Source organism: Hemicordylus capensis, chromosome 5, assembly GCF_027244095.1.
Source record: "Hemicordylus capensis ecotype Gifberg chromosome 5, rHemCap1.1.pri, whole genome shotgun sequence".
NCBI classification, from domain to species: domain Eukaryota; kingdom Metazoa; phylum Chordata; class Lepidosauria; order Squamata; family Cordylidae; genus Hemicordylus; species Hemicordylus capensis.
Window position 1 is genome coordinate 228,534,812 of NC_069661.1, and position 14,385 is coordinate 228,549,196.

Consider the following 14,385-nt stretch of genomic DNA (forward strand, 5'->3'; position numbering starts at 1 on the left):
GGCTCAGAGAGATTCCTGCCTGCAACCTTGGCGAAGCCACTGCCAGTCTCTGTAGACAATACTGAGCTAGATGGACCTATGGTCTGACTCAGTATATGGCAGCTTCCTATGCAGCTAAGTATTATTGCTTGATATAACGTGAGTGGGGCAGACCTGCCCTTGCCTGCAGGGCTCTGAGACACACAGTGATGCCACTGCACAGAAGGGCTGTTCTAGCATAGCTTACCCTTACATAATCACAGTTCACGTGCAACTTGCGTTATTCCCCATGCAAGTAGTGTGTGACCTGCAATCACGCAAGCTGTGCTGGGATGGCCTTGTTGTGCAGCCGGTGGGTCTGCACTGCCTGAGTTACACTGTACATCATTCTGCCAAGATCCTCATATTGCAAATGGCATCTTGTGAAGTGAGGCTCAATTGGGGCTCTTTCTGATTCACAGCTCAAGGGTTTTAGCCTTTGTGCTGCACCAGAACTATATTTCATACATCGTGCTCACTTCGACAAAGTGGCAGAGGTTCAACTGCTTTATAAAGGCCCTCTGTGCATTGGATAGAAGCTGTCTAGACAGATGAAATGAGAATGCTGAATACAGCTCCTAGAAAAATCAATACTGTTACCAAGAATCAGAAACTGCAGCCAGCAGCTGTAGTAGTGGTAGTCATTTATTACAGTCAGTAGACCAGATTTAAAACAAGTCAACAAGAAGACAATAATGGAAGTATCCTGATACAAAACTTTACAGAGTACAGTACTACCAGTACTACCAGTAAATAGCTGCATAAACAGGCCTACTCTGAACAGCCCCAAAGGTTTTTTCTTTATGTAATTATATATATCACCAGGTGCCTTCTGATTTTAACATCAATGGCCAAATCTTGGCCACTGCCAAAGTCACCCAGTGAAGCCTATCCATGAATACAAGGGTTCTCAACCTTCAGTCCCTTCTTGTTGTTGTTGTTATTACATTTATATCCCGCTCTTCCTCCAAGGAGCCCAGAGCAGTGTACTACATACTTAAGTTTCTCTTCACAACAACCCTGTGAAGTAGGTTAGGCTGAGAGAGAAGTGACTGGCCCAGAGTCACCCAGCTAGTATCATGGCTGAATGGGGATTTGAACTCGGGTCTCCCCGGTCCTAGTCCAGCATTCTAACCACTATACCACGCTGGCTCATAGGTCATTGTGGCTGAGGATGTTGAGAGTTGTAGTCCATCACCTGGGTTCCTAAGGTTGGGAACTCATGAGCTAATATGTAGCTTCTATAATAATCTGTAGCTCCACCAGGGAATACAGCCAGTAAAGGGGCTATTAACTGTTTTCTAACATCCGGATAGAAGCTGTTTCCTAACATCAGCATACACTTGGGAAGGCAGAACATTAAGCAGCTGTAGGAATTCCATTGAAATTCACTTTTTCTGGATCAGACTGGAACATTTGTTAACTTTGTTTTAAACATGTCCTTTGTAAATATTGTTGTAGAATGGAAGATCATGGAAGGAAGAGCAAGCCTAAAGTCTTTGATTTTTCTACTCTGGTCTTTTCAGATTCTGAATATAACTCTGGGTAGGTCTAGAGCTGTGTTTCGGCAGGGGCCCGTGCAAGTAATTTTTGCTATCCAAGAGAAACGTGGATTCTTGAATGGATCTGAAGTCAGTGAAATGCTAAGGAACCTCTCGGTGGTGGAGTTCAGTTTCTACTTGGGCTTTCCTGTGCAGCAGATTGCAGAACGTGAGTAGTCTTGTAATACAGAGATTGATTGTTTGTTTGATTGATTGATTAATTACACTTCTATACCACCCCTCTAAAGGCTCTGGTCGGTGCACAACAGGTAAAATTCCACAACATACAGCAATTAAAACGAACAAGTTAAAACAATATAAAAACAAATCTAAAACAGTTCAAAGTCATTTAAAAACAATTAAAAAGACTTAAAAACAATTTTAAAATCCTGGAAAGCCAGGCCAAACAAGTAAGTCTTTAGGGCTCTCTTGAAGGCCAGCAATGAGGCCAGACTATGGATATCTCCCGGGACTGCATTCCATAGGCCAGGAGCAGCTACAGAGAAGGCCCAGCTCCAAGTTGCCACCAGACACGCTGGTGGTAACTGGAGATGGACCTCTCCAGATGACCTCAACATGCAATGGGGATCATACAGAAGAAGGCGCTCTCTAAGGTAACCAGTCAGGGCTTTAAAGGTAATAACCAGCACTCTATATTTTGCCCAGAAATGTGTTGGCAGCTAATGCAACTGTTTGAGAACAGGCATAATTTTTTCTCTCCGGGTTATGCCAGAGACCAATCTGGCTGCTGCATTTTGAACTAACCGAAGTTTCCAAACTACGTAGAAAGGCAGCCCTACGTAGAGCGCATTGCAATAGTCAAGCCTGGAGGTTACTAACTGATGCACCACTGTTCTGAGATCGTTCTCTTCAAGAAATGGATGTAGCTGGTGAATCAACTAAAGCTGATGGAAAGCACTCCTGACAATAGCCTTGACCTGAGATACCAGGGTGAGGCCTGGATCCAAGAGCACTCCTGAGCTACGTACCTGTTCCTTCTGGGGGTGTAAACCCATCCAGGACAGGGAGATCTAACTGATCCCTCAAATTCCGATCCTGCATAATGAGCACATCTATTTTGTTTGGATTCAGCTTCAATTTGTTACCCCTCATCCAGCCCACTACTGCCTGTAGGCAGGCATTTAGGGAATGAATGCCATTTCATGATGATGATGATGATGATGATGAGGAGGAGGAGGAGGAGGAGGAGGAGGAATAGATTTGGGTGTCACCAGCATGCTGGTAACACCCTGCACCAAATCTCCTGTTGCCCTTACCCAGCGGTTTCATGTAAATGTTAAAAAGCATTGGTCACAGAATGGAGCCCTGAGGGACTCCATATAATAGCTTCCATTTCAAAGAGGAACCGTCACCAAGCTCCACCATCTGGAATCTGCCTGAGAGATAGAAGCGGAACCACTGCAAAGCAGTACCTCCTATCCCCAACTCCTTCAGGCGATCTAGAAGGATACCATGGTCGATGGTATTGAACGCCGCCGAGGGATCCAGAAGAACCAACAGAGTCACACTCCCTCTGTCGATTCTCTGATAAAGGTCATCCATCAGGCTGACCAAGGCAGACTCAACCCCATAGCCTGCTCTAAAGCCAGTTTGAAATGGATCTAGATAATCAGTTTCCTCCAAAACTGCCTGGAGCTGGTTAGCCACCACTCTCTCAATCACCTTGCCCAACCATGGGAGACTGGAGACTGGAGATTATTGGAGATTATTGTTTTCTACTTGACCCTGCCTTTGCATATTTATTTTAAAATATTTTTATTCTGCTTTAGTGCTAAAAGGCTTTCAGGGTAGGTTACAAACATTTAAATCTCTAAACATAAAAACATTTAAAGATCATTTTAATATAATTTATTGTACTCTGAAAAGGTAGAGTATAAGTATAATGCATGTATATGAGAAAAGGTAGTCTTTTGGATGCACACTTGTTTCTGGGGAGCTTAAATGGGGTGCCACTACAGAGAAGGCCCTGTCCCGCATCCCCACCCAGCTAACCTTTGCAGTGAAAACAACCAGGGCAGTGCCTCAAAAATTGAAACTCTCCAAAAATTGAAAATTTTATTAGAATGGGCAGGAGAGCCTTTAAGACCCATTTTTTTCAGCCTGGCTTTTAATGATATCTGGTTTAAATGTTTTTTAAAAATTTTAATTGTCTTATCACGTGCATTTGTTTTTAATGTAAACACCCTGAGCCACTTTTGGTAGGGCGGTCTATAAATTGAATGAATAAATATAGAATGAAGGAATGGAATGGAATGGAATGGAATGGAATAAGGACCCGAGGGCTTTCCTTAGGGAAGCACCAAACCGGCTTGGGCTCCGGCGCCTGCAACCGAACCAGTTTGGTGGGGTGGGGAACAGTTCCCTTACAAAGCAGGTCCTTACCTGCTTTGCTGCCGCCTGGCCACTTTTCCGGGCGTGTCGCTCGCTCTACCAAAGGCTTACTCTACCATGTGTGTGCTGAAGCCACGCATGGCCTTTGGTAGAGCGAGCACCGCACCCGGAAAAGAGGCAGGGCGGTAGCAGAGCAGGTAAGGACCTGCTTACCTGCTTCATAAGGAAACTGCTCCCCACCCTCAGCTGCTCAAGCCCATTCAGGCGTATCCCACCTAGTGGTCTCCCCATCAGTGCCTAGCTGATTTTCCTAGATTTGGACCGTGGTGGTTCATTTTGACTTTTCTTCTGGAGGCTTCTCCATCAAAGGCTTCCCTAGAGGCAACTAGGGTGATTACCATGACTTGCTACAACCAACAGCTTTTAAAAATACTACTCGAATATTTTATACATGCCTCAAAGGGAGTACTCTTAAAACTCAAGTTTGAGTATGTTGGGTCCCAGTTTGGGGAGTAGAGGGAGAGTAATGTGTTATTTTTTTTAAAGTGGGAAGCGTATATATATTGCAGTATAGAAATTCAAAATCTCAAGTGGTAGTGAAAATTCATTGCATATAATTCTTCTCATTTCATGTGAGGGATTTATTTTGTTTCTTCTATAGCTTTGAGTTACCAGATTCCAGAGGTGATACATTTAGAGAAGCCACTGTGTACATCTAAGCAGAAGGCTTAGCTACTCTGAAAATAAAATGAACAAGCTTTCTAATTTTCTACTTTAGCTTTCTTCCCTTCTTCCAATAAGCAACCACATCATAGCTCTGTGGGAATTAATTTATTTAGTGTAATGATCAGAATGTAGAGCGGGCAGTGACTGTTATCTTGGTCAATAGGCTTTTTCCAGGACCGTGGCCAATTTGTTTCACTGTTTCAGTGTGCATTCTAAAGTAATCTCTTGATTCTGGGCTGTGACATTTCCCAGTCTTACTTATAATACATGTTTTCCCCCCCCTTCCTCTCCATTTTTCTCCAGCCGTTTATTATCCACAACTAAACACAACCCACTTGATGAAATCTTCCTGGGTGAGAACAGGTATGCACAACTATAAGACTGAATAGCTTCATAGTAACCTGTTCGCTGAATAATAGAAAAACCCAGCCTTGGGGATGAGGCTGTAGTAATATACATGTACAGTGATATAGGAAGATGCTGAAAGACATCATCTCACAATGCGCGGGAGATGGCAATGGTAAACCCCTCCTGTATTCTACCAATGAAAACCACAGGGTCCTGCGGATGCTAGTAGTCGACACTGACTCTACGGCGCAACTTTAATTTAATATAATGTACTGATAGTAATATACATGCTTTGCATACAAAAGGTTCCCGGTTCGTTCCTGTGCATCTCCAGCTATGATTTGGGAAGCACTGCCCTCTAAAATCCTAGAATTGGCTGGATTGGCTGCCAATCAGTGTAGACTATACTGAGCTAGATGGACCAATGGCCTGACTTGGTATAAGGCAGCTTCTTCTTAGGAGAGGGGCCATAGCTCAGTGATAGCTCAGTTCCCAACTCTCATCATCGCAAGCCACTATGTCTGAATTGTGGCTAGGGATGATGGGAGTTGTAATCCAACATCTGAAATTAGATCAAGGTCCTATGGCTGAAACTCAGATGAAATTACTTATGAGTAGTCCCATTGAAATTAACCGGACATGTTAGTCATCATGACTCACTTGTCCCATTAATTTCAATGGGACTGCTCATAAGTAATTTCATTTGCCAGCCTTAGTTTTGTTTTTACATCCTTCTGCTTGTATTTTTAATATGTATTTACTTTGGAACTTTTTTTGATAATAGTTGTGGCAGCAACAAAGTTAAGCTCTTTTCATTGAGACACCAGGACACAAGCTGAATGCTAAGGAATATATTTGTATCCTGGAATAAGGCAAAGAAGAACACATGCAGTGAAGGAGAATAATGTTTGATCATCATAGTCTAGACTTAATGCAATATAAGCATGCATATAATGCAAATAATGCCTCTGGCATCTCCAGTGTATCAAATCCTTACATCACTTCTTTGGGGAGAATCCCATTCACTGCAAATGGCCAAACTGAGTAATACAGGCAAACACAGGTTCCTCTCCTTATGTTTATATTCTGTTCAACGCAGTTGTACTGGGTGTCATCAACAAGAAAATTCAAGTAGAAGTATTCCAAGCTGAGATGGAGCGGAAGCTGGCTCAGTTATTAAATGAGGCCTTGGGCAGAGGACGGATATGGAGAAGAGCAACTTTTGCTGGGAATAACGCTGTGCAGGTATTAAAGGGAATTCAAAGGAATTGTGAAGAGGGGGTGGGGAGGGGGGGAATCATACAAATGAACCTGTGAAAACCCTTTTCCCCACCTTGGTTTTTTTGGCATGGTTATAATGGGCTGATTCAGATGAGGATGGCCCCCACTGCACCCCCCCCCATATGCCAATGAAAGTGTGTCTGAATTGCCCCCTCTACACACGCTACAGAACTCTGTTTTGTTATGCCGTGGCCCCAATGTTATTGCTTGTAGGAGCTGCTATGGGCTGCTGTCCACGTGAACCAGCCCCTTTTGATTTGAGGTGATTGAGATAACAGTGAAACCAATTAAAAGGGATGTGGGTGGGTTGTCCCTCACTGGAGGTCTTCAAGCAGAGGCTGGACACCCATCTGTTGGGAATACTCAAGCTCTGGAATTCCTGCCTTAAAAGTGGGGTTGAGTTGGATGGCCTACAAAACCCACCTTTAGATTTGCTGCTTCTAAAGCAGAGGTGTGATTCTAACAGTTGTCATGGCTTGTTTATCAGAATCTGAATTAATTTGAACTAGCTGGGCTGGGTGCAGAGCATCTGCGCCTCTAGTTCTCCCCCTCCTTCACCCCCCCTCTCAATTTCCCCTCTGTTCTCAGCCCCCACCCCTGCCATTTTCATTCCTCACCTGTCCACTGCTGCCTCCCCCCCCGCCAACCAATGGCGTTTTCTTTCCCCGCCTGCCACCGTCGTTTTCTTCCCTGCAGCACACATACTGGCCGCCACCACCATTTTCTTCCCCACTGCCTGCCACCCGGTGCCGCCATTTTCTTTCCCCCCTCGCCCACAAGCCTGTTCACTGGCACAGCCGCTTTCCTCTCCCCCTGCCAGCAGCTCGCTTGTGCACTCTCACGAGAGCTGCCACACATGGGATTAGCCATGGGTATGTTTGAGAGAGAGAGAGAGAAAGAGAGAGAGAGAGAGAGATGAAGCAGGGGTGTTAGTGCTTCAAACAGATTACATTTTTAACCTGTTTTCTTTCTTGCCAATCTCAACTCCTCCTCATTCTCCAAACCTAGTCAGATGTTGGTGTTGATTTGTTTCCTAACGCATGGCAAGTCACAGTCGGATGTATTAGAAAATAGTGTCCTGTGGATGTTTCCTTTATATACTGGAACATAAACTGTATGAGACTTAACAGAAGTCGTGAGAGAAATGCCACATTTATTGGCCAGCATCAAATGTAATTGGGCAGCAAATTAGAGATGTAAGTAGGCATAAGATCACTTTTTATTGGTGACCTAATTCTACAGACGATGGAACAGAGGCTTAGAATGGTTCTCTTCAAGGCTAGGAAAAAATACTTCACATTCTTAGATCCCTGTGTATCTAATAGCAAAATTCAGCAAAAACAATGCGAAGTTCTGCATGGAAGGAAGTCAGTCAGTCAGTCAGTCAAATGCCCAGTTATAGTATCAGACGATATCTGGCGTGGCTGGCAGTAGTAAATATGAAAAGAATCTCAGGATTACATTCAGTCACAAGCTGAACACAGTGGTGTCTGGTGAGGGCTAGGGCGAGGGGAAGGCGGAGCCTAAGGCGGAATATACCTTTAATGGCAGGTAAATGCTTCCGCCACTGGCTGGCATTCCAAGTGGACAATGAACCATCCATCTCGCCCCTGCGGCTAAGCTGGTCAACGTGCCTGTGTGGCAGCCATCTGAGAAGTCAGCATAGCACAAACGTCGCCACGCAGGTGCATCGGCCAGCTGAGTGGCAGGGCCGGGGCTAGCAGCTCGTTGTCTGCTTTGGATGCCGGGCAGTGGAGGGTTTGTTGCCCTGCAGCCAAAAGGATGCTGTGCCTTCTGCTCTGCTCCTGCCCTAGCCTCTACCAGCCGCCACTGGTTGAACACAAGTCAGCAGAATGATAAAGCTGCAAAAAGAGCTAATGCAATTCTAGGCTCCCTTGATAGAACAGGAGATTCCAAGTTACAAGGAGTAAGAGTCCTACTTTATTCTAGCCAGACTCATCTGAAGTAGTTTGTCCAGTTCTGGGTGTCACACTTTAAAAAGGATGTCGATAAATTGGGATAGGTCCAGAGGAGGGCAACTAAGATGGTCTGGGGTCTGGAAAACAAGCCCTGTGATAAAAGGTGGAAGGAACTGGATATGTTTGCCCTGAAAAAGAGAAGACTATGGGCATGGGTAGGTGGGGGCATGATAGCACAAAGACTTGTTCTCTGCTGCCCCCAAAGGCAGAGCTAGTTCTAATGGGAGAGGAGGTTAGATTTTGGCTGAACTTTAGGATAAACGTCTCAACAATAAAAGCAGTTCAGCACCCTTTAAAGTGGTGTTTCTCTTACGTTTAGCAAGGGGAGAGCAACTAGCCCTATCCAACCGCAGCATAGCATCCTTCCTGTGGTGGTTGCTGGTCGCTACCTTATGTTTCTTTTTAGATTGTGAGCCCTTTGGAGACAGAGGACCATCTTGTTTGTGTCTCTGTAAACCACTTCTTGAAAATTTGTTGAAAATCAGTATATAAATATAGTAGTAGTAGCGGTAGTAGAACCAATTACCTAGGAAGGTGTTGACTTCTCTCTCTCACTGGTGGTCTTCACGCAGAGGCAGGACAGCCATGTTGGGCATGCTCTAGCTCTGGATTTCCTGCATCGAGCACAAGGGAGTTCGATTAGATGGCCTATCATCTAGTCCATCTACCATCTATCCCCTTTAACTCTATGATTCTGTTGTGCTGTCAGGTTTATAGGAGCGCCCCTGCGCCCCTGCTCAGCTTTGGTAATGCCAATCCTTGGGCAATGTTGTCTTCTCATGGGCTACTGCAATGGCAATCATGAATGACTCAGAAATAAGACAGGCTCTTTCTGGGTTGGCTTTTTCTTTTAATATAAAAAATAGAGCTTTGGCCTATTTCCAGTCCAATCCAATGTGAGCAAGTATGCTGGGAGGGGTCACCCATTTCTAGCTTTTAGTTGCTTTGCTCATAAGCCTTAAGTGTGCAGTAATAACCAGCAGTGACATTTGACATTTGCCACAAACTGTGTTTGGTAGCTTCACTTTTATGCCCAGTTGCCCATTCCTTCATCTTTAATTGCATATTAATGTTTGGATATTCATCTATATTGGTATATAGAGGAGTGTTTGGCACTGGAAGAAAACCACCCTATAAGTTGCTTCTCGAAATAGATTTCCAAGAAACATAGTATCTGCTTAATCACGTAAATTTTCAAACCCCTCACCTGTTTTGTTTTGTTAGCATTTGTAACATGACGTTTGTGAAGCTGATGTCTAGTGCAAAGCCCAGAAGCACTGTTGTAGTAGCTAACAATTTATCAGTGATTCTGTTGCAGATTTGACATTTTGAAATACATTGTTACCAGTGCTGCAAGTAAAATAGCTAACTGAAAATAAATCTATAAATTATAACCTTAGATAACATTCATTCATTCTTGTGTTTTGATAGTATAACAGCTAGTTGTACTGGTTTACCTCCTAATGGTGACAGCTCAGGCACATCAAATGATACAATTGTATACCAAAAATAATTTCCTTCTAAAATGAATGTGATAATGGCTCAATTCTGGATGGTATTGAACAGTTTCTTGCAGCTGCAACCACTGATAAGCCCTTGTGCAGCATCCTAATTTTTGTTCTTTATGTACCCATGCGCATAAACTTCCCAATGTAGGAGGCTGCTTCGTGCAGCTGGTGAAGTAGGATTTGGCCCATGGAAGCTTATCCCACAATCATTGTGTTTGTCTTTATAATGATATAGTTATCCATAGCTACAAAGATCCTAGGGATCTTTAGTGCTTTAACAGTAATACTGTAGTTGTCTTCTATACATCTTTAGCTCAGGTATTACATCTAGAATTTTTCTCTGTTATTATTTGTATCCCTGAACAAAAAACAAACAAACCCCACACATTATTAATGGCTAATCAAAATGTGCAATAAAATATATTGCATTTAAGTGTGCAAAAGCAGAAGGAATGTATAATCTCATCTGCAACTTAACATTAGCATTGATTAAGAAATATCTTGCAGTTCTTTGCATACATTCTTTGGACTAATTCATTCAAAACTGCTTGTTTTATTTTGTAAAATTGTTTTAATCATTTTATCCTGTCTTATACTTGTATTTTCCCCCTCCCCCCAGGTTTTTCTTTTTTAATGTTTTTGACATTTTGATCAATCAATCAATCATAGCATTAAAAAAAAAACACATCAAAACTCTTCCCCTATCTTAGCCAGGTAGGCAACATAAATGTTTAAAATTAAACATATAATATAGTATTGTTACTTATTTTGTACTAATCAAGGGCTGCTGTTCATGATAATTTTATCTAAATGGAAGGTGTGCGTCTTCAGAACTTGTTCAATCCTTCTGCAAACTGGTCGGAAGACAGTCTGAGAGATAATTTAGTACATTAAACGATATGGTGAAAAGTTAATTTTTGAGTGACTGGTGCTCCTGCTTTTCTCACTTTTAGCATGATGTAGAAACTTAGGAGCCTTGGATCTTTCCCAAGAAGAGATCTGTGAGCTCCAGATGGCTTCAGACTTCAAAGTGAGGAAAATCCCAATATGTGCTTCCCACATTAAACGAGGAGAAGAAGCAGAAGCTGTTGCTGCTGCCTAATTGTGCATATTATCCATATTATCCCTGGCAAGGGAAGGGTAGATACAGATGTCCACATTATTGCTTGCCTGGTCCCCAGGATCCATTTGCTTGTGTGCAGCCTTTTACACCTTGCCCTCACAGTGCATGTCCCAGGGCTGGTTTGTGCCCTTTGGTCATTACTGGAAGGTTAAAGCTGTCCCTGATATATTTCTTACACAAAAAGTTGCACAAGCCTATTATGGACCATTATCTGCTTCCAGCTAATCATCTCCTTACCTTTTGTTTATGTGCTGCTGAGTTCATTGTAATGCACATCCGGTTTTAATGTGGACTTCTGAACCCGATAGTCCAAATGTACAGCCTACCTTACCTTGTACTCATCTCCACCAGTCCACACATATGAAGGGGACCAGAGTGGGTCGTGCAACCCCCATAGCCAATTTTAATGCAATGGGCTCTCTTCTTGGCAGCAATAAATATGTGCTAAAATAAAATAACAGACTAGGTATTGGCTCCATCTGTCATGACTAAAGGAACTTGAAAACAAATTGGTTGCAAAAATTCAGCCACACTTACTGAATCTAAAGGAGGAAAACAAGTTGTGCTGGCCTAAGTTAAAACAAGGTTACCTTTTATCTGATTACATTGTGTGAGTTATCCTACACTGCCTTCAGTATTTGCTGTTATGCATGTTTTATTGAAGTTGAATTAATTGGTCCAAAGGCAGATGATTATTCAACTAAATATTTATTGATTTAGCTAATTTATTGACCTGCTGACTTCCATAGACTCGAGGCAGTTTACATAAAACAACAACGAAAACAAGAGGGGGGAAAGGGAAAGACAGACAGACAGACAAAACCAAAAGCCTGGCAAAATAAATAAGTTTTCCAAAGCTTCTTAAAGGACTTATTTAAGCTTCTTAAATATTACTACTACTTATATACTGCTTTTCAATGAAAATGTCTCAGAGTGATTTTAATAATAATAATAAAATCACCATCAGCCAGTTACAAAAAGCAACTTTACTGGGAACAGCCTATATTCTGCAACGATATCTGTAACAATTGACAATAAAATTCAGCCATCCCAGGTCCTTCGGAAGGACTCGATGTCTGGATAAAACAAACTAGTCAATAACACCTGTCTGACTGTGTAAACAATAATAACAATAATAATAAAAATAAATATGGTTCCCTGTCCCAAATGATTTACAGTTTAAGAAGAAATACAAAAGAGATACCAACAATAGCCACTGGAGGAATGCTGCTCTGGGGTTGAAGAGGGTCAGTTGCTTTCCCCCTGCTAAATATAAGAGAATCACCATTTTGAACTTGGTCAAGTTAGCAGGGGACCTCTTATGGAGGGACAGTCTCTTTGGGTGTGAGTGAGCTTGGACTGACTGAGCCCCATGAAGCATTAAAAGGAGGGAATATCGATTGTGTGAGTGGGCGGGGGGGACTATGGCATATACAAGAGTGCTGATGTGAAATGTTTGTGTGCCTTCTCAGATTGTGAATGTGTCACGAATAGAGGGAGTTGACAGCCCAGTTATGCTGGTTTATTTTGTGGAGGATCAAGATGGGGAAAGGCTCAGTGCTGTGAAGACGTCTGATCTGATTAACAGAGTGGATATCCAGAGGGCTGCCATCATTCTAGGATACCGCATTCGTGGCCCGGTGGCACAGCGTAAGTCCCACTAAGAAATTCAGTGGCACATGATCTGTGCAGTTTATTTGGAAAACATGGGCTGAACATAAGCAACCATTTACCAAGTAACCTCTTAACTGCAAGTCTTGTAGGTGGGAATCCACTGTATTTAGCATTTAATCCTGTAGCAGAGAAACATTTTGGATATGGATGTGTTGTAAAGATTTTACCATATGGGTGAACTTTACGTATGTTTAGAGGAGGGGCTGTAGCTCCTTGGTAGAGTACATGTTTTGCATGCAAAAGTCCCAGGTATAATCCCTGGCATCTGCAGGTTGGGCAGGGAAAGGAGCTGATCTGAAACCCTAGAGAGTCAATTCCAGTTAGTGTAGACCACTGTTTTTCATTGTAAGGCCCCGGGGCCAGTGGTGGGAGGGTTATTACTAATGGAGCCACACACTCCTAAGTGCAACTCTCTGACTAACTGCAGAGTCTATTAAGATGGTGTCCAGCAATCCCTCTTGAAGTATTAGGTTGGATCATTTTCAGTCTGTGATGCCTGGTGACGTGGACAAGCTGTTTGGGGCGGGTCTAACACTTGTTCTCTGGATCCTTGCCCAACTTGGCTGCTTCTGTCTAGCAGGGGAATTGTTGGAGATGGCCTAGTTAATATCATTAATTCATTGCTGAGGGAGGGTGGGATGCCTCCTTGTTTGAAGGAGGCAATGATTAGACCACTTCTTAAGAAGCCTTCCCTGGATCCTTCAGTGATGGATAATTATAGGCTCTCCAATCTCCCATGGTTGGGCAAGGTGATTGAAAGAGTGGTGGCTAACCAGCTCCAGGCAGTTTTGGAGGAAACCAATTATCTAGATCCATTTCAAACTGGCTTTAGAGAGGGCTATGGGGTTGAGTCTGCCTTGGTTGGCCTGATGGATGACCTTTATCAGGGAATCGGCAGAGAGAGTGTGATTCTGTTGGTTCTTTTGGATCTCTTGGCGGCATTCGATACCATCGACCATGGTATCCTTCTAGATCGCCTGAGGGAATTGGAGATATTGGGCACTGCTTTGCAGTGGTTCTACTCCTCTATCTTTCAGGCAGATTCCAGGTGGTAGAGCTTGGTGATGGTTCCTTTTCAAAACGGGAACTATTATATGGAGTCCCTCAGGGCTCCATTCTGTGACCAATGCTTTTTAACATTTACATGAAACTGCAGGGTGAGGTCATCAGGAGGTTTGGTGCTGGGTGTTATCAGTATGCTGATGACACCCAAATCTGTTTCTCGTCGTCATCATCATCATCATCATCATCATCATCATCATGAAATTGTATCCACTCCCTAAATGACTGCCTAAGAGCCCATGGGCTTTTAGTGTTGCTCACAGCCCTCAGTACTGCTGCAGCTAGTCAGATCTTCCTGTGCTGGATGGGGTTACACTCCCCCAGAAGGGATAGGTACGCAGCTTGGGAGTGCTCTTGGATCCAGGCCTCACCCTGGTATCTCAGGTGGAGGCCATGGCCAGGAGCGTTTTCTATCAACTTCGGCTGATTCGGCAGCTGCATCCATTCCTTGAAGAGGATGACCTCAAAACAGTGGTGCATCAGCTGGTAACCTCCAGGCTCAACTATTGCAATGTGCTCTATGTGAGGCTGCCTTCTACGTAGTTAGGAAACTTCAGTTAGTTCAAAATGCGGCAACCAGATTGGTCTCTTGGATAACCTGGAGAGACCATATTATGCCTGTTTTAAAACAGTTGCACTGGCTGCTGATATGTTTCCAGGCGAAATTCAAAGTGCTGGTTATTACCTTTAAAGCCCTGAACAGCTTGGGTCCAGGCTACCTTAGAGAGCGCCTTCTTCTGTATGATCCCCCATCGCATGTTGAGGTCATCTGG

General features: G+C 43.4%; 1 protein-coding gene across 6 annotated transcripts in view; it reads left to right on the forward strand.

The window, feature by feature from the left end:
• Nucleotides 1-14,385, forward strand: part of KIAA1549 (KIAA1549 ortholog) — a 217,243-nt gene that overhangs the window by 147,918 nt on the left and 54,940 nt on the right. For all 6 annotated transcript variants that reach the window (XM_053255918.1, XM_053255920.1, XM_053255917.1 and 3 more), the window contains 4 exons: nucleotides 1,545-1,728; nucleotides 4,941-5,000; nucleotides 6,085-6,230; nucleotides 12,349-12,526. In XM_053255918.1, coding sequence (XP_053111893.1) covers nucleotides 1,545-1,728; nucleotides 4,941-5,000; nucleotides 6,085-6,230; nucleotides 12,349-12,526 — 568 coding nt within the window. The remainder of the gene's footprint in view (nucleotides 1-1,544; nucleotides 1,729-4,940; nucleotides 5,001-6,084; nucleotides 6,231-12,348; nucleotides 12,527-14,385) is intronic.